Source organism: Bufo gargarizans, chromosome 1 (assembly GCF_014858855.1).
Source record: "Bufo gargarizans isolate SCDJY-AF-19 chromosome 1, ASM1485885v1, whole genome shotgun sequence".
In the NCBI taxonomy this organism is placed as follows: domain Eukaryota; kingdom Metazoa; phylum Chordata; class Amphibia; order Anura; family Bufonidae; genus Bufo; species Bufo gargarizans.
Genome location: NC_058080.1, coordinates 338,654,410 through 338,675,544, shown reverse-complemented (window position 1 = coordinate 338,675,544; position 21,135 = coordinate 338,654,410). Strand labels below are relative to the sequence as shown.

General features: G+C 45.2%; 1 protein-coding gene across 4 annotated transcripts in view; it reads right to left on the bottom strand.

The window, feature by feature from the left end:
* UBXN6 (UBX domain protein 6) overlaps positions 1-21,135 on the bottom strand; it is a 368,409-nt gene that overhangs the window by 257,164 nt on the left and 90,110 nt on the right. For all 4 annotated transcript variants that reach the window (XM_044306514.1, XM_044306520.1, XM_044306528.1 and 1 more), the window contains exon 4: positions 70-183. In XM_044306514.1, the coding sequence (XP_044162449.1) occupies positions 70-183 (114 nt within the window). The remainder of the gene's footprint in view (positions 1-69; positions 184-21,135) is intronic.

Here is a 21,135-nt window from a genome sequence, read left to right as displayed (position 1 = left end):
CCTTTAATTTCATTAAAAGGGATACAAGAGGAAATATAGAGACTCTACGAAATAGTTGTTATGACTTACCATTTCAATACTTTTTTTTAAGTGTGATTCGATTTTCTCCATTTGTAGTATTTCACCAGTTAATGGGCAACGAAATATAATATCATACATAGAATCCTTTTCAGTTCCAGCTTCCTGTCAAAAGATTTGGTGAAAATATCTTCATTAACATCTTGAAGCAACAGCCAGTTTGGACCAAATACTGGAGCCCCTTTTTTCAAATCTGACATGTGTCAGTTTATCGGGTATTAACTTTGAAATGCTTTTACTTCATTCCCAATATTTTATATTTGCGTCATTTTGTAAATGTTATTTTATTTTTTCAGAAAGTTAAAAGGCTTAGAAGTAATTTTTTTTTTAAATACAATTGCCAAAACCCACCATAAGGACCAGTTCAGTTATGAAGTCACTTTGTGGGGCTTACATAGAAGAAACCACCCATAGATGACCCATTTTAGAAACTACACCCCTCAAGTTATTAAAAACGGATTTTACCAACTTTGTTAACCCTTTAAGTGTTCCACAAGAATTAAAGCAAAATGTCAGTATGAATAGACCCTGAAGGTTGGAATATTCATACACCGTAAACCTAGGCCCTAGTAACCCTGAATAGCCCTAGGAGTAGTGACAGGGTCTGAGACCACTGGTTCCTTCCCAGATAAATGAACCAGCGTCTCATTGAGGCCTAGTAAACAAAGAGCAAATAGGAACAACAAAATACAAAGGGAAGTACACTTATCTTCAATAGAAAATGGATGAGCAGGAACTCAGATGAGGACCACACACCAGCTCTTCCAACTCCAGGCAGATAATATCAACCGCATGGTATGAAGTGTGAGTCCAGACTAAATAGAAGAGCAGTAATGACCACAATATACACCTGACACAAGAGGTGTGGTCATTACCAACAACAACACTGCAACAAGTGAAAACAGATAGGCTGTCAGATAACCTAACGTGCAGCCAGTCTCTCAGATCTTCTAACCTCTGTCACAAGAGGGACCGTGACACTGATGCAACACAACCAGCCAGCACTGCCTTTACTTTGTATAATCTTCCTACAGCATGCAGACAAAGTAAGTTATATGGGTACCAAATCATATGCCAATTAAATTGGAGAATACAAAAATGTCACCATCCATCTGTCCCTGTATATTGTAAAAACTTGGGGGGAATTTATCATCCGAGAGATTTTTAAAGCCAGTTTTGCAGGAGTCTGCACTGCCATAATTCTTTAAATGTAATTTTGCGCAATTTACAACAATGTCTAGAGGCCAATTTGTATACTGTATGGGAAATTACTCTTATTAACTGCATACATTTCATAGGCTACTTTCACATTAGCGGTTTCAATTCTGCTATTGACATCCGTCATAGGCTCTTAATAGCGGAAAAAAAACGTTTCAGTTTTGTCCCCATTCATTGTCAATGGGGACAAAACGGAACTGAACAATATAGAATGCACAAAAATGCATTCCGTTCCATTTGGTTGTGTCCTCATCGCGGACAGAAAAAAGCTGCAACTAGCGTTTTTCTGTCCGCGATGTGGTGCGGAGCAAGACGGATCCGTCCTGACACACAATGTAAGTCAATGGGGATAGATCCGTTTTTCTCTGACACAATAGAAAACTGATCCGTCCCCTATTGACTTTCAATGGTGTTCATTGAAAGTCATATCATGGCTATAGAAGACATAATACAACTGAAATCGTTCATGGTGGATGCATGCGGTTGTATTATTGTAATGGAACCGTTTTTGCAAATGTATGACAGATCCACAAAAAAAAAAACTAATGTTAAAGGGGTTGTCCCACTTTGCTGTTTCAATCTTACCAGAAGTAGATGTCCTGATAACTTCCTGGTTCTCAGGCAGTTGAGCGAAGGCCACGCCTCCTCATGACTCACCCTCAGAGCTCAGTCCGTGCTCGTTCATGTGGATGAGTCATCCACATGGAGCCTGCAGAGTATGTAAAGCCCCTCCCCCTGCTGGGGAATCACTCAGTGACCACTGACCAATGCTAGTGAACTAATGTAGTAACTTGTGGCTGTCCTGCATTCTAATACACTTACACATAAAACCTGTGTTACAAACCCATTCTGTGCAGCAAAAACAATAAATCACTACAGCCCAAATGCATGTTAGCTAGTAGCCATATGATCTGTGCTAGATATAGATAGATATATTCACTGACTTATTACCCAGCTTTCCCGATGTCTGATATTATCACTGACTTAGTACCCAGCTTTCCCGGTATCAGATATTATTAAAGCTGGGTAATAAGTCAGTGATAATATCTGATACCGGGAAAGCTGGGTAATAAGTCAGTGATAATATCTGATACGGGGAAAGCTGGGTAATAAGTCAGTGATAATATCTGATACCGGGAAAGCTGGGTAATAAGTCTTATAGACTTATTACCCAGCTTTCCCGGTGTCTGATATTATCACTGACCTATTACCTAGCTTATATGGGGGGGGGGGCATCTGTGGAGGGCACTTATGGGGTGGGGGCATCTGTGGAGGACACTTATGGGGTGGGGGGGCATCTGTGGAGGGCACTTATGGGGTGGGGGGGCATCTGTGGAGGGCACTTATGGGGTGGGGGGGCATCTGTGGAGGGCACTTATGGGGTGGGGGGGCATCTGTGGAGGGCACTTATGGGGTGGGGGGGCATCTGTGGAGTGCATTTATGGGGTGGGGGCATCTGTGGATGGCACTTATGGGGTGGGGGGGCATCTGTGGAGGGCACTTATGGGGTGGGGGGCATCTGTGGATTGCTGCCTGGACTCCTTCTGGGCGCCGGAGCACACGGCGTCCTCGGTTGCTATGACGCCGTGCGCTCCCTCATGCTGCCGGAAAACAGTAATACACTGCTATGATCTATAAGATGTATCACTGTATTCCGGCAGCATGAGGGAGCGCACGGCGTCATAGCAACCGAGGACGCCGTGTGCTCCGGCGCCCAGAAGGAGTCGGCCCGTGACTAATAGGGCCCAGGGGAGCATATCAATCACTAACCTCTGCCACCGTGATCTTCCAGGGCCCTCCTCCCTCCTCTAGAATCTGCAGGACAGCAGCGTGGCAGGCAGACAGTCTCTCTCCCCGGCACTATCTCCAGCATGCAGGACACGCCTCCCCAGCTTGTAAAACAGCCATGCGTGCGCGTTCTCGAGCGGCCGGCTGGGGAGAAGGTAGGACATTGTGCGCAGGCGCGGCACATACAAGCCCCGCAAGTAGCTGGCCGTATCCATGGGATACAGGTAGACAACAGAGGCGCAGATGAAGGCATTTTTCAGGAGAACCGTGCAAGTTAGGAAATGGAAGTTATTTAGAAGATTATTCAAGGACACTTGGGGAAACTGATTAACAGCAATTAATGAAATGGGACAACCCCTTTACAGTAGCCTTACATGAGTTTATAGCTTATTTTATTATTACACAGATTTTGTTTTAATTATTATTTCAAACTTTTTCCAGCCAAGGGCATGCATAATGTAATACACAATAACTGTAAACAGAACCTATCACCATAAAAATGCAGCATTCTGTAAGTAGCGTGTCATAGAGCAGGAAAGGATAAGCTGATTGATATTATCACTGCCTGCCCTGTGAGAGGTCTGAGAAGATCAGATAGACTTGCAGCACGTGATTCTATCTGACAGGTCTTTTTGTTTTTCCTTGATGTCTGTTGTGGGCAGGATCTCAGGTTCTGTTCATTTGCTGTTTAGTGGCTCTATTTTATCAACGCCTCTCACTGCAGACCTTGCAGTTGTTATTTCCTTCTGGAGTTCTAAGCTGGTTGTTAGAGGTTCTCCTGCTTCTTACTGATCTCAAGCTAAGTCCTCCTGTTTCTACTTTGTGTGTGTTGTGTCTAGGTCTCAGGGAGATGCTGGTCCCTTCACGGTGAAAGGTCCCGGCAGTCTCATCGCTGCTTCCTAATTTATGGCTTGTGACAGTTTTAGCAGGTCTTAGGTTCCAGGGTATGAGTTCTTCCACCATTAGGATTTGCTCATACTGTTAGCAGTCAGGGAGAGCCTCAGGGATAACTAGGAGGTTGCCATTCCCTTCATCCCTAGCTTTTGGGCATAGTCTGTGTTACTGTTGCAGTTTGTTTATTTGGTGTTCTTCCTTTCCCCAATTACTGTGACAGATATATAGCTTTGTTAGAAAAGTTGACTATATCTTGTGCGGTCTACACCCACCATTGTCTCACGTTACCCAGTGGGCACTGCCATCAGAGCACTCAATAGGCCTCTTCTGTTTTTTTGCCAGTGGTTTGTGCCTGTCGGCTTCCTGCTGCTTCTTCCCGACAGGCAAGGCTGCCATAGTAGCGCTGCTTTGGTTTCCTGCATGGAGGCTAAGGCCTGCTTTTCTGCACACGTCCTTCCTCTTGCTCATAAACAGTCAGCAAACAGAGACACTAGTGTTCCCCAGCCGATGGCTAACCACCTCGAGGTATTATAGGTGCCTTCCCCTGTGGGAAGATGCCTGAGCATTAGCTTATAATTGTTTTTTCCTGCAAAGAAGCACTATTTGTCTTATTTGCTCTCCAATGTACTGACTTCTGCTTGTCTCTGGATTTGACCCTTTGCTGCCTGATCTGTATATTGACCATCAGCTGCTGTCACGGCTGTAAGTGAGCAACACACAGTAAATAGCAACTGACCGGACCCAAACTAGGGAGGATAAAGGGTGACCCCTGTCAGACACTAAAAGCTCTCCCTAAGCTGCTATGCACATGTCTGGATCCATATGGTGGATCGAGACATGCCCGCGTACCTCAGGCTGATGACCACTGAAACCCCTACAATAGTGGAATGGGCACGGCCACCGGTGCCCTGCTCAGTATATGGACGGAACCGGGGTCGCCTCGGATCCAGTCAGCAAAGAAACAGAAACACACAATGTCTGAACACTTATCTGACGGAGCTGCGGCTGCAGTGAAAACCAATCCAAAGTCAGCAGACAATATCCGAAGTACTTGCTTCAGCAGAACACAGATCCAGTGAAAAGATATCACACAGGTGAAGCTACTCAAGCGAGAGATACAGCTCAAATGAAAAGTATAATCCGCACCTCTACAAAGGAGGAGGGGTGATTTAAAGGCAGCGAAATCAAACACAGGAGAGACAGCTGGGAGGAAGGAAACCGAAAGTAAAGACCTCATCACAGGGGCGGAGAAACAGGGCAGAGGGAACTCCTCCAAGCTCTAGTATTGACATCATCACAGGGGTGGAGAAACAGAGCTGTGAGAACGTCTCAAAGCTCTGGTAGTGACAGTACCCCCCCCCCCCCTCTAGGGGTGGACTCCGGACGGGCCCTATGAAATGCCCTGATGAGGCGAGTGGCTTTAATGTCCGACACCGGAACCCACATCCTCTCCTCAGGACCATAACCCTTCCAATGAACGAGGTACTGAAGAGAACCGCAGACAATGCGAGAGTCCACAATTCTGGAAACCTCAAACTCCAGATTGCCATCAACCAAAATCGGAGGAGGAGGCAAAGAGGAGGGTACCGTGGGCTGGACATATGGTTTTAAAAGAGCCCTGTGAAATACATTATGTATCTTCCAAACCCGTGGAAGATCAAGACAGAAGGCAACAGGATTGATGACTGACAAGATTTTATAAGGCCCGATAAACTTGGGACCCAATTTCCAGGAGGGAACCTTCAGTTTAATATTTCTTGTAGACAACCACACCAGATCACCCACATTCAGGTCCGGACCAGGCACACGTCTCTTATCAGCCACACGCTTATATTTCTCACTCATCTTTCTAAGATTACTCTGAATCTTTTGCCAAATGGTAGACAAAGACGAGGAAAATCTCTCCTCCTCAGGCAAACCAGAGGGAGCCCCTCCCGAGATTGTCCCAAACTGCGGATGGAACCCATATGCACCAAAGAATGGTGACTTATCAGAAGATTCCTGACGATGGTTGTTCAGAGCAAACTCAGCAAGAGGGAGAAATGAACACCAATCCTCCTGGTTCTCTGCCACAAAACAGCGCAAGTATGTCTCCAGATTCTGGTTGACGCGTTCAGTCTGACCATTCGACTGCGGGTGAAAAGCAGAAGAGAAGGACAGCCGAACCCCCAGGCGAGAACAGAAGGCCTTCCAGAATCTGGACACAAACTGTATGCCTCTATCGGAAACAATATTCGAAGGAATGCCATGCAATTTAACAATATGGTCGATAAAAGCTTGCGCCAACGTTTTAGCACTGGGTAAACCAGGGAAGGGTACGAAATGAGCCATCTTGCTAAAACAGTCCACCACCACTAGGATCACCAACTTCCCTGAGGAACGAGGAAGATCCGTGATAAAGTCCATGGAGAGGTGTGTCCAAGGACGGGAAGGTATGGGTAATGGGAGAAGGGGACCTGAAGGCCGTGAACGAGGGACCTTAGCGCGAGCGCACGTCTCACAAGCAGCCACAAAACCCTCCACCGACTTACGAAGAGCCGGCCACCAAAATCTCCGAGCAATGAGATCTACCGTGGCTCTACTCCCGGGGTGACCAGCAAGAACAGTATCATGATGCTCCTTGAAGAGTTTGTGACGTAACTCAGGAGGCACAAACAACTTCCCAGGAGGACAACGGGCAGGTACCTCAGTCTGGGCAGCCTGGACCTCGGCCTCCAAATCTGAATACAGAGCAGAAACAACCACTCCCTCTGCCAAAATGGGACCCGGCTCCTCGGAGTTTCCTCCTTCCGGAAAACAGCGAGAGAGAGCATCAGCCTTCACATTTTTGATCCCAGGGAGGAATGTAACAACAAAATTGAATCTGGAGAAGAACAGGGACTATCTGGCCTGTCTCGGATTCATACGCCTGGCCGACTCCAAGTACGCCAGATTCTTATGGTCAGTAAAAACAGTGACAGGGTGCCTGGCCCCCTCCAACCAATGGCGCCATTCCTCAAAAGCCAACTTGATGGCCAACAACTCTCTATCTCCCACATCATAGTTTCTCTCTGCCGGGGAGAGTTTTTTAGAGAAAAAGGCACAGGGTCGCCACTTGGCAGGAGAAGGGCCCTGGGACAAAACCGCACCCACACCCACCTCGGAAGCATCCACCTCAACGATGAAAGGTAAGGAAACATCGGGATGCACCAAGACGGGAGCAGACGCAAAACTCTCTTTAATCTTAGAAAAAGCTGCAAGCGCCTCCTCCGACCAAGAGGAAAAATCCGCCCCCTTTTTTGTCATGTCAGTGAGGGGTTTGACAACAGAGGAATAATTCAAAATGAACTTTCTGTAATAGTTTGCAAAACCCAGAAAGCGCATCAATGCCTTCTGATTCTCAGGAAGCTCCCACTCCAGCACCGCATGGACCTTCTCCGGATCCATGCGAAAACCAGAAGCAGAGAGGAGAAAACCCAGAAATTGAATCTCCGATACCATAAAAACAAATTTCTCCAGCTTGGCGTACAATTTATTCTCTCGCAGAATCCGCAGAACCTGAAAAAGATTATCCTGATGGGTCTGAACATCAGGGGAAAAAAAATCTAAATATCATCAAGATACACCAATACAAATTTCCCCATTAAATGGTAGAAAATACTGTTAACAAAATGCTGAAAGACGTCCGGAGCATTCATCAGGCCGAAAGGCATAACAAGATTCTCAAAATGCCCGTTAGGGGTATTAAAAGGCGTTTTCCATTCATCCCCCTCTCTGACCCTGACCAGGTTGTACGCGCCTCTCAAATCCAATTTGGAAAAAACCTTGGCCCCAACAATTTGGTTGAAGAGGTCCGGGATCAGAGGAAGGGGATAGGGATCGCGAATCGTGATACAGTTCAGCTCCCTAAAATCTAGGCAAGGTCTCAGAGATCCAATTCTCTTTTTAACAAAAAAAAAAAAAAAACAGTGGCAACAGGTGATTTTGAGGGACGAATATGCCCCTTGTCGAGACTCTCAGAGATATAAGTTCGCATTGTGATTCTTTCCGGTTGTGAGAGGTTGTAGAGGCGTGCTTTTGGCAGCTTGGCGCCGGGAATGAGGTTAATGGGACAGTCAAACTCCCGGTGAGGAGGTAGCTCCTGAACACCGCTCTCGGAAAACACATCCGAGAAATCAGAGAGAAATGATGGCACCGTTTTAGTAGACACCGCTGCAAAAATCGCTGTGAGACAATTCTCGCTACAAAACTCACTCCACTCATTTATTTGCCTTCCTTGCCAATCAATAGTGGGGTTATGTCTAGTGAGCCAGGGTAACCCCAAAACTAGAGGAGAAGGCAATCCGTTAAGGACAAAACAAGATATATCCTCCACATGAGTGTCACCTACAGCTAACCGGATATTGTGAACAATGTCCTTCAGGGATCTCTGTGAGAGTGGAGCAGAGTCAATAGCAAAAAAAGGTATATCCTTTTCTAATGTGCAAACCTGAAAACTAGGCATGGCTACAAATTGAGTATCAATAAGATTGACGGCCGCTCCACTATCGACAAAAATTTCACAAGAAATGACTTTGCTCCCTAGCGCCACCCTGGCAGAAAGGAGAAAACGGGAACTGCAGGTCAGAGGAAAAGCATCAATTCCTACATCAACTTTGCCCAAAGTAGCAGATGAAGCAGAGTTTGATGATTTACCTTTTGAGGTTTTTCTCTTATTATAACTCTTAGTACAGTTCAAGAATTTCCTAGACGGACAAACATTTGCCAAATGACCTATGCCCCCACAACAAAAACACACCATTCTCTGAGGACTAAATCCTCTTTTATCAGGGGCAAGTCGACCTAGCTGCATGGGCTCCCCCACAGAGGGAACCGAGAGAGGATGAGGCCCCTGCACACTGAATGAGTCCGCACCACTGCCCCTAGACTGAAAATGACTGGACTCGTTTCTTTCTCTTAGACGCCTGTCAAGGCGTACCGCCAATGACATGGCAACTCTAAGGACGTTGGTCTCTCATGGAAAGCAAACGCATCTTTCAATCTCTCTGAGAGACCATGAGAGAACTGACTCTGGAGTGCAGCATCATTCCAACCTGAATCAGCTGCCCATCTCCGAATATCAGAACAATAAAGCTCCGCAAACAGTTTGTTCTGGCATAAAAAACGTAAGTTAGATTCAGCCAGAGCAACACGATCCGGGTCATCATATATCTGCCCCAGGGCCACAAAAAATCTTTCCACGGATCGAAGGGAGGGATCCCCCGATGGCAACGAAAAAGCCCAAGTCTTAGCATTACCCCTGAGCAGGGAGATGACAATCCTCACCCTCTGTTCCTCATTACCAAAGGAATGGGGACACAAGCAAAAATGGAGTTTGCATGCCGATCTGAAACGAACAAAATTCTCACTGCTCCCGGAGAACGTTTCCGGAAGTGAGACCTTTGGCTCGCAACAGACTCTATGGGCCGGAGCAAAGCCCAATGCTTGAAGCTGAGTCATAGATTGACAGAGATCCGCTACCTCCAAAGAAAGACCCTGCATGCGGTCAACCAGGTCAGAAAGCGGATCCATGTCAAAAAAAGGACGGTTTGGCGGATTATAATGTCACGGCTGTAAGTGAGCAACACACAGTAAATAGCAACTGACCGGACCCAAACTAGGGAGGATAAAGGGTGACCCCTGTCAGACCCTAAAAGCTCTCCCTAAGCTGCTATGCCCATGTCCGGATCCATATGGTGGATCGAGACATGCCCGCGTACCTCAGGCTGTGATGACCACTGAAACCCCTACAATAGTGGAAAGGGATCGGCCACTGGTGCCCTGCTCAGTATATGGACGGAACCGGGGTCGCCTCGGATCCAGTCAGCGAAGAAACAGAAACACACAATGTCTGAACACTTATCTGACGGAGCTGCAGCTGCAGTGAAAACCAATCCAAAGTCAGCAGACAATATCCAAAGTACTTGCTTCAGCAGAACACAGATCCAGTGAAAAGATATCACACAGGTGAAGCTACTCAAGCAAGAGATACAGCGCAAATGAAAAGTATAATCCGCACCTCTACAAAGGAGGAGGGGTGATTTAAAGGCAGCAAACTCAAACACAGGAGAGACAACTGGGAGGAAGGAAACCAAAAGTAAAGACCTCATCACAGGGGCGGAGAAACAGGGCAGAGGGAACTCCTCCAAGCTCTAGTAGTGACATCATCACAGGGGTGGAGAAACAGAGCTGTGAGAACGTCTCAAAGCTCTGGTAGTGACAGCTGCCTGCTCTAAGCCTTAGAACTCTGGATTTCACAAACTCTGCCTGGCATGACCCCAACGTGTCCATGTCTATGGTTTTGTCTGACCCCTGGGTATTTCATACTAGAGTCTCTAGACCACAAATGGTCAGCAGTCTACTGAGAAGTGACTACTCCAAGAGCCTGGTGGTTCCCTTTCAGTGAAGTCCAGATCCCTGTATTAGTGCTAAAGTGTGAAGACCAGCAGAGCTACTTAGCTCAGTTCCTCCTGCTCTTTTATTTGCTACCTGTAGAATTGACAGGTTTGCTTTAAACAGCTGCATTACAGAATATACAGGCTAGAGTCTAGCTTTCGGTATAATATTTAATTTCCTGATGCAGTGATTTTCCGTTTTTGTTTTTCGCTCCCTGCTTTCCCAGAGCCATATCTTTTTTTATTTCTCCAATCATATATCCATATCAGGGCTTGTTTTTTGCAGGACAAGTTGTACTTTCTAATGCCACTATTTAATATAGCATAGGAGTACTCAACTAGTTTTATTAAAGGTCCACATACCTGGGTCTGCAGTCAGGTGAAGGTCCGAGCTGAACGCCAACAGTAGATGCCATCTTTTTAATGTCTTGCAAACATTGTAGAACTATTTACATTCAGATTTATAATAGTTTTTAATGTGAAAATTGGCATTTTTTCTCTTTCACCATCCCTCTGAAATTTGGTACAAAGGGGGTGACTGCCATTCGAACACATTGGTGCAAATGCTCCTTTGTGATCTGAGTGCGGTATCTGTTTTTTACCAGATTCATAGTGGAGAATGCAGATTCACAAGTGTATGTAGAAGCAAACATAGTAAGGACATGGATTGCTATTTTTTGTAAAAGTGGATATTTAGCTGGAATAACCAGTTTTGTCCAGAAGAAAACGGGGTCACAATCATTCAACTGAACTTTTAAAACAGCATCTTCTTGCAGATCAATTAGCTCCATTTGTAGGGTAGCAGAATTTGCCCAGGTAAAAGCATGATGGGGCCTCAGTAGCAAAACGCCCAATGTTTTTTTTTACCAGATATGGATTTTTAATACATAGCAAAACTTCTTGGCCAATTGTGAAGTCTTGGAAGCAACTTTTAAAATTGTCAATTAGGCCTTGCATGAAGTCCCCATGGTTGGAGAATACACTTTCTTTGGTATTTTCTTGTTGGCTATATTCATCAAGCTTTGGAAAATGAAGCAAGTTCTCTTTTAGATCACTCTGAAAAACCTCTAATTTCTTCTGAAAAGCCATCACTGCTTCCACAAGGTCAAAAATAGTTAGATTTTTGCCTTGTAGTTTTATATTTAAAGCATTTAAATGACTTGTAATATCTGCCAGGAAAGCAACTATTTCCATTATGTCTTTGTTACTCATAAATGTGAAAAATTCGTTTTGCTTTTTCTGTCTTCTGTTCAGCTAAAAACTTTTCCAGCTCTTTCCGAATACTCCAAAAGCGTTCTAAAACTCTGCCCTTACTAAGCCACCTTACATTGTTGTGGACAAGTAGATCACTGAAGGCAGCATTGACATCAGTTAAAAATTATTTCAGCAGACGATGTTGAAGTGCTGAAGAGGCCCGGAGAAAATGAATCAGCTTCATAACATTTTCCATGATATTTGCATATTTTTCTCCAACGTTAGCACACAAGATAGACTGGTGTATTATACAATTGTAAGAAATCAAACTAGGATTGAGCACTTTCAAGTGTGGCACCAACCCTTTCTCTTTTCCTACCATAGCAGGAGCTCCATCCGTTACAACTGAAATAACTGAATTCAAGTTAATGTCCCTTTTCTTCAGCATTTCATTAATTGCTCCATGTTCTTGTGTGAGCATGGAGGGCAGTCATGCCGAGTAGATCTTCACAAAAATCTTTTTGTGTGTCTTCATAAAATCTAACAAATACCATGAGCTGGGCATTTATCAGTTGCATCACATGATTCATCCACAGCTAATGAAATGCAATCTGCCTTTTTCATTTTCACTTCAAGCTGGGAGAGCAGATCTTTTGAAATTATTTCAGTTCGGCATGCTGCCGTGGAATCAGGCAAGGGAATTTGTTTGATTTTTCCTTGAAATTCTCCTTTCTGTTTACCTTCAAACATGGCGTCTACAACTTCAACCATACATTCTTTAACAATCTCTGCATCTGAAAATGTTTTTTTGTGTCTTCCTAAAATCCAACCAACCCTCAGTGATGATTCAGTTGTTTTTTCCTGCTGGGACATTGAACTAACAAGACGCCTAGTAGAATCTTGATATGATGCAGTTAACAAAGCAATTTTTTTTTTTTTTCGTATCTCAGAATTTTGTGGATAATTCTGTTCAAAACTTTTAAGTTTTGTTTCATAATGTCGTTTTACATTACTACTTTTTATAAGGGCCACTGTTTCATTGCATATTAAACACATTGGCTTTGGGTTGGCAACATTCATAAGAATGAAACAATATTTCACAGTCCATTCATGTTTGAAATCTCGTTTTTCTGAGTCTACTTTTCTTTTTTTTGATGTGCTAGCCATGGCTTATTATATTGTGTTTGTAACAGTGGACAAATGTGGTGTCTATCTTGCTTGGGGCAGTGATGTATGGCTGGAGGATACCAGTCTCCTCAGCCAGAGTGTGGCTTGACTGGTAGGGTAATGCTTGGCTCAGCTAGGCAACAATCTAGACCTGGTGCTATATTTTCAAGTTGTTTCCTGAGCTGACTTGTCTCTGTTGCTCCCCCTGGCAGCACTCTGATGCTCGCTCTGGCAGCACTTTGATACTCTTCCTAGCAGCAAAATGACATAACAAAAACAAAGACAGGTGCACTATGTGGTCTTACTAACCCTCATACTGGTGTAAAATTGAGAATTAGCCAACATATCCTGCTTGGAGGACATGTCTGAGCCCGAGCACCACGCCAGTCTTGGGTGGGGCTCAGAGCTCTCTGCCTCCTCCCATTGTATGCATGGTCACATGCTGGAGGTTACTGGGAGATTGCTTTGAGTCGGACCTTGCGCACCTGTAATTCGCCCACTGGCTCCTGGTATTGCCCATACGGCTCAGGTAGGTTTAGCGTTAGGTTCCCGAGCTACTTGAGAAACCTTGGCGTGGGGCTCGGGCTCAGACATGTCCTCCAAGCAGGATATGTTGGCTAATTCTCGATTTTACACCAGTATGAGGGTTAGTAAGACCACATAGTGCACCTGTCTTTGTTTTTGTTATGTCATTTTGACTGCTTATCACATCCACACAATTGCTATCCTGTGTAGGATGTCCATTGTGGTACTTGTGGTCCGCTGCAGGCATCCTCCATTGTATGCATTTTTGCTGGGGATTGCCATTAGCAACAGGTCACAAGTGCAGGATCTGCCCCCCCAGTATAGATGCACCACTGCATATGGGGTTGAGCACTTCCTGCTTTTTAATACCACGCTAAATTGTAGTTTGTATCTTCCTAGCAGCACTCTGATGCTCGCTCTGGCAGCACTCTGATACTCTTCTGCTCCCTCTGGAAGCACTGTGCTACTCTGAAACTTTCCTGCTCCTTCTGTCAGAGCGTTGGTGTTCTATCTTAGGCTACATTCTCTCTCTCATAAGCCTAGGGCTGGATGATATGACCTAAAAATAAAAATGTTGTGATCTTTAAATATTGCAACAGAATGAGATAATAGTACACTAAGGTCTCCATTAAAAATTTGCTTATAGTGGTTTTTATTTTTGGTTCGCAAATCCCATGGATTTCATGTGTTTTTCACAAATATTTTAGTTTTTTTTTATATGTTCTTACATTTCTATTACAACGGATATGTCAAAAATGTCAAAAAGTATGACTTGGAGCATACTGCATTTTAAACATCGCCAATGAACCAAATAAAAAAAGGTTGTACGGTTTCAGAAAGTATCCGGACAACACTGAAGATTAGCCTGAATAAAGAATAGAATGGTACTTACCCTGCAACTCTAGAACTGCCGCTCAAGTTTTCCAATCTGGGTTCTGTTTTCTTAGCTGCGATGGTGATGTCATGTCCATAACATGTGATCACTGCAGCCAAGCTGGCCTCTTAGCTGCAGCGGTCACTTGTGAAGTTGCTGTTGCACCTAAGTAAACAGAAAAATACAAAAAAGGGAAGTTGTCCCTCCAAGGGAGAATGGTGCAGCAGCACCTCTCACAGGAGTACTGCTCAGAAAAGTAAGTATATGAAAATCAAAGGGGCAGTAACGTATTAAAATATAACTTTTAATGATATGGGTAAGAATATTATTCCCTTACAAACATAGACAGATGGACACAAGCAGGACCCTAAATACGCGTAACCCGCAGGGAGGCGGGTCACGTTAGATGGGGTCCCACGGACAGACCCTTGTTAAATATGTGTGGACCCCAGGGGTCAAGGGGAACCACGCTGGTGGTGAAAATAAACGTCAATGTCCTGTGTATCAAGGTAAGGACCAGGACAGTGCCTTGTGTGGGTAAGAAAGCAAGGAAAGATCTTACTGGTAGAAAATCATAGGCGGTGTTTATTCACCGAGCTCAAGAAGTCACTGGAAATGGTGGTCTTTTTCCAGCGTATAAATAAGGTGTCCTTTGAAGGAGGGTCTTCAGGAAGTAGGTCATGCGTCGTGGAGAGCTGCAGGGAAGTAAACTGTCCCTGTTGCACCCTACTTGACCTAGTGAGACCCTAGTGCCCTAACACGGGATCCGTGACCCGCAAGGGGTGGTCCCGTCCGGTCCCTCCCTGGTCTAAGGTCCCTATAAGACCCTGCCGGGGTGGTTGGAAGGACACCTTGTGTAGTGGTAATAAAACCGTAGATATGATGGATGACTATGTTCACCTGTCCCTACGCGTTTCATCAATTGAACATACTTATGGGTTAGTCATAATGGACCCCATGAATCGTAAGGGGACGGGGGTTAACACTAATGGTAGCTGTCCTCAACTGCACAGTATAAATAATGTATTGCTGAGCAGAGAGGGGGGGCAGACTAAATTAGGCCACTAGTGGTGTATTTTCACTAAAGCCGACCTCAACCGCAGAGAATAAATAGAGTAATACTAAGCAATTGAGAGGGAGGCGCAGACTGGCTCGGACCACAATGATGTGTGGTGTGGTTGCTGTGTACCTGGAGTGCGTAAGGCAACATCTAGGGGTACCTGTAACACACAAAAGAATACTAGGGAACACCCTCTAAACCAGTGTCTAATGATGATTATAATACACTATTTAAGATACACCTGCTGACCCCTAGTAAAAGGAGGGGTCGGCGAGCGATACACCAATAGGCATACAAAGACTCTAGTAGTGTAAAGTGTGTCTACTTACATGCAGCCTAGGATGCGTGTGGCAATCATCTAGCTGGACCGGCGTCAGACCGTATGTGTCATGACGGCAGTGTAGCGTCTGTCAGCGCTGTTTGGCGCGCTGATTCTATTTCAAAGGAAGGGGGAGGCGGGGATTATTCCATGGCCGTGATGTGATGAACAAGCATCACGTGTTGCGGCACATGTCACATGAGCGAGCGTCAGAGGTCAGGTGAGCGCAGGAGCTGTCCTACTATTATCCGTGTCCGTCGGTACTTGCACTCTGCTAATGCAGGGGAACCTATAGCAATCGGCAGGTGCAGAGTGGGCGGATACAAAGTGGGCAGATACAACACATCGCTCAGTTAGGCTGAGTTGGTGGAGCTGGACAATGTATCAGTGTCCAGCTACTACAGAACCACTCGCATATAAGCTTAGGAGCGGGGGGTCATAGTCACAGACCCTCCACTGAAGGACAACATAGTGGACATTAAAAGGCAGGGAGAACCACAGTAACTGGGAGAGGGGGGGGGACCATAATAAGGAATGAGTGAGTTATATTAAAAACATATTTGGAAGGCGCATGGAATTAGTATTATGTATGCAGTGAGACATGATACACCTGTCAGGGTGGTGCAATGGCATTCATTCTCCCCAGGTCTGCAGATGATGCAGGCTGGAGGGAATGAAATTACAAACCTAATCATAACCCCATTAGAGGAAACACCCGAACTGTAGCTGGTCATTAAGGCCATGGGGGGTTGGTGGTTTTCAATTTGAAAATCCACCAACATTCCCGTGTGAGTATACGCTTGTCCCAGTCTCCTCCACGTTGAGGTTTCGGGACGTGCTTGATGCCCATAAAGATCACGGCTGAGGTCCGGCCACCGTGAACAGTGTGGATATTGCTCGCCACCGGGGTGTCTCTATCATTGCGTATATCCCCAATGTGTTCCCCCCATGCGCTTGAGTAGTTCCCTGTGGGTTTTACCCACATAACGCTTGCCGCATTCACAGGTGAGAAGGCAAATAACACCTGTGGTGCGGCAGTTAATGAAGTCGCATATGTGGTGGGTGTGACCCGCAGGGTCCAGCGCAAAGGATTTACCTTGGGTGAGACGACTACAGAAACTGCAGTGTCCACATTTGTAGTAAACTTTAACCGGGCTATCCAGCCACGTGCGTTGTCTCTCTGGTGGGCTGTAATGGCTGTTTACCAGCCGATCCCTTAGATTGGTCCCTCTCTTGAAGGTCACAGAGGGGTGGGGGCTTAAAACTGCGGCTAGATCGGGGTCCATGAGAAGAGTCTCCCAGTTACGACCTAGGATCTCAATTATTCTGGTGGCTGCTGAATCGAAGGTCCCCATGACCCGTATCATTTTTTGAGGGTCAGTGTCTGGGTGCGTGGTGGGGTGTAAGAGGGTGGTACGCGTCTCCACCCGTGCCCTTTGATAGGCCCTTTTTAGTGACCTATCAGGGTAACCCCTTTCGCGGAAACGTCTTCTCAGATCGTCTGCCTGGCGCTTGAACTCCCCTTGTTCGGAGCAGTTTCAGCCTTAGATATTGCCCAACCGGTATACCCCGCTTCAGCGGGGAGGGGTGGCAACTATCCCACCTGAGTAGGGAGTTTGTTGCCATGGATTTACGGTAGATGGCGGTCTGTAGGCCACCACTGCCGCCCCTGGATATAGAAATATCCAGGAACGGAAGATGATCATGTACAATTATGGAGGTGAACCTAAGATTAAGAGTATTGTGATTAAGTTCTTCAACAAAACCTGTGAAGTCGTCCTCTGGCCCGCTCCACAGGATCAATATGTCATCTATGTAGCGGGACCATAGGGCGACATACTCCAAGTACCTTCCAGGTGTGTCACCAAAGACCACTGTCTCTTCCCACCAGCCCAGGAGCAGGTTCGCATAGGATGGCGCACACGAACTGCCCATCGCGGTGCCCCTGAGCTGGTGGTAAATGTGGCAATCAAATAGAAAAAAGTTACTGCGGAGAACAAAATTCAATAGGTTCAGAACCAAGTTATTGTGTGCGGAGAACTGTTGGCCCCTCGCTCTCAGGAAATGTGCAGTGGCTTCAAGCCCCCTTTCGTGCAGAATGGATTAGTATAAAGCCTCCACGTCGATCGATGCCAGGAACCAGCGCGGTTCGATGTATATGTTCTCTAGTTTAGTAAGCAGATCCCCTGTGTCCTTCACATAGGAAGGTAGTCATTGCACAAAGGGGCAAAGTATGTGGTCCACATAAATGCCAACGTTCTGTGAAAGGTTCCCCACTCAAGAGACAATGGGGCGCCCCTTAATAGGCAAAGTGTCCTTGTGGACTTTGGGCAGACAGTAAAACGTTGCCGTTACTGGGTGGAGGGGATAGAGGAACTCAAGTTCATCAGCACTGATTAGTTTATCAGATTTTGCTTTTGTTAAAATTTGTAACAGCTCTTTCTGAAATCTAGGAGTGGGATCACAGGGCAGAATTTCATACCCCTGGCTATCATTGAGAATCACTAGACACATGTCCCTGTAGGTTGGGGTATTCATAATGACCACGTTGCCCCCTTTATCTGAGGGTTTGATTGTTATTTGTTTATCTTTTTCCAAAGCTTGTATCGCGCACCTCTCTTCCCTACTACAATTGAACCTCGCAGGAGGTTGAGTCCATGGTAGAGAGTTCTGAGAGAGTATGTTTTAGGAAGACATCGATGCACGAGATTTCCCCTATGGGTGGCATTTTAGTGCTTCTATTTTTCAGGCCCGTAAAGGGACCTATGCCTTTGGGGTTACTAGGCATGCTATCCAAATTATACAGGAAACGGACATCGCCAAGGATCTCCACCGGTATCCCCAGCTCACGACTTTCTTGTCTTTTAGCTGAAAGTGCTTATGCCACTTTAGCTTGCGGGCAAAGAGGTGGAGATCCTTGGTCCAGCGAAATAGATCAAATCTTGTGGTGGGTACAAACAACAGGCCACGTCTAAGGATCTTGATCTCAGTTTGGGTCAAGGGACGAGATGACAAATTGATAACCAGCTTGTCATCGGTTAGCACTGTTGTGTTGCCGGGGGTTGATTGTTGCGACTCCGCAGTGGGTAGTGCGTCCCTTGATCTAAAAAAGATGAGGAGGAGGATGATTGGGGGGCAGGGGGGACACATTGTGATTGGTTAGTGTACTGATTCGTATTGTAGCACCCACCCCGGCGCCTTGCACTATAGCCGCCCCGGCCCTGGCCCCTGGTCTTGTGGTATCTGTCTCTTTCGTTATCTGAGATCTCAGTTTCGGTTGAAGATTGATCAGTTTTTTGGGAAGTGTTAGGGTTCGTCAGGAATAGATATGCCTTATTTTCCTTAAAATCCTGAGAAGCTCTGGTGAACTGCCTATGCTTGCGTTCCTTAAGGTGGTACTGGTAACACTCAATAGTGTTCTGTAACTGAGTTTCCTTGTTATTGGACTCAGGATCTTGGTGGAACTTCTTAGTTATGTCAATCTGGTCTGCTAGATTTTTTTCGACCCGTTCAAGAACAATCTTCTCCTCATCCAAAAGTATTTGCATGAATCTTAGAGAGCTGTTTGTCGCCTCCCTTTCCTACTTTCTCAGTAGGTCGGGGTTTCTAATGTGGTTGGCTAGGGTAAGGGATATACAGAGGCCCCGTGGTACAATCCCCTGTTTAATGTATTGGTCTAGACCCTGCACCTCCCACCATGAGCTGATGTGCTCTTTGTACACGCGGGCAAGTTCAGCAAATGCTCTGTTCAAAGTGGGGGTGTATTTTTTCTGAGTGAAAGTTTGTTCAGAAAACACTGTTTTGGCCTCGTTAAGCCAGGAGTCCCTATCTAGGCCTGTGGTTAAGAAACCTGCCATGTCCACAAGGAACAAAAAAATACAAAAAAGGGAAGTTGTCCCTCCAAGAGAGAATGGTGCAGCCATACTGCTCAGAAACGTAAGTATATGAAAACAAGTAAACAGAGCCTAGTAGGGAGAACCAGAACAGCAATGCTGTATTTTCTAGGTATGTACTGCTCTGTTCTTTATTGCATCCTATTCCTAAGTGTTGTCTGGCTTCTTATTCAAACTGTGAACAGCCCATTTAATGGCCAGACACATTTGGTGGTGTAATGGGCCACTTTTATTTTTTGGGATGCCAAAATAATTTTGATTTTTTTTTATTTTTACCTGACTCAATTTTCTGTGACACTTTCTTTGTTATTATGTTTTCTTTTTTTTTTTCTTTTTAAAATCTGTTTATTGATTTTATAACACAGAAAATGGATTACAAACACGGGATACTATACCCCAGTGGGACAGTGCATAAAGTAAATACAATGCTTAGAAAGGAGTCATACATGTATATGAATCAAACCCAAAGCGCATTGTGAGCCACATCATAAGAGGTACACCACAAGAAGCTATTAAATGATATAAGCATTAGAAGTAACAAGTGACACAAGTGGACCCCTCCTGAAACGGCGCTACCTGGAGACTGAAATTTCAGACAGGCCCTTTGAGGATGCAGCTCCCACAGTGGCAGATTCCATAAGGGAGCGTGCCCATATACAGAGATGAACAATAGATTATAAGAAATCTGATTCGTGTTCAACTGGTGCGTATGTTCCCATATAGAACTTATTAACAAATAACGTCCAGAAAACAGTGACAAGGGGGGAGGGGGGGGGGGGGGGGAGGAAGGTAAGGAAAGCTAAGGGGTATAAGGGTAAGGTTGTGTATAAGGTTCCCTTACACTGGACCGATGATAGAACTTGGATAGTTAAGATTCAAAATAGGGCATCGAAGGATTACATGACCAGTGATAGTGCCAATTAGATAATAAGGTGAAGAATGTTAATTCTGTCTTTTGAAAGGGTGGTATGTACATTTAAACTTGAGTAAATTCATACTTGAATAATCAGGGGGTCAAGGAGTCAAGGTCTCTGAGCTGGTAAGGGGATATAAGATCCTTCCTGGCTTTCCATGGGAGCCAAATTTTGGTATATTTGTGATGGGATCGGAGTTCCCAATGTGATAGTTCCTCCAATCTTGCTATATCTTCTACTTTCCCTCTCCATTGAGAGATTGTTGGAGGGACTATTGATTTCCAATTGGAGGCAATCAGAATCCTCGCTGCTGCCAACAGAATTCTCAAAAGAGATATTTTTGAGGCTATAATAGTGTTGGGTAATAAATTCAGCAAAGCTATTTCAGGAACGCAAGGAAGTACATCCTCTTTCAGATCAAGAATATCCCTCACCAGCCCAAAAATCCTATCCCAAAAGGTTTTTATCCTGGGGCATTGCCACCAGATATGTAGGAAAGAGCCCTTTTCCGTGTGACATCTCCAACAGCTGTTTGGTGTGTCTCCATACATCTGACTTAACCTTACTGGAGTTAAGTACCATCTTGTAAGAACTTTATATGCATTTTCTTTTACAACTACACATCTAGAGGTAAGTTTCGGGGCATTTAGAATGGTCTGAGTTTCTTTTTCGGAGAACTTCTTGTCTAAATCTCTCTCCCACTCCCTCAAAAAGTATAGGGAGGACGGGGCTTCTAAAGACAGCAAATTACCACTCACAATTGAGGTGATCTTTGATGGATATTGTGTTTGAGAAACC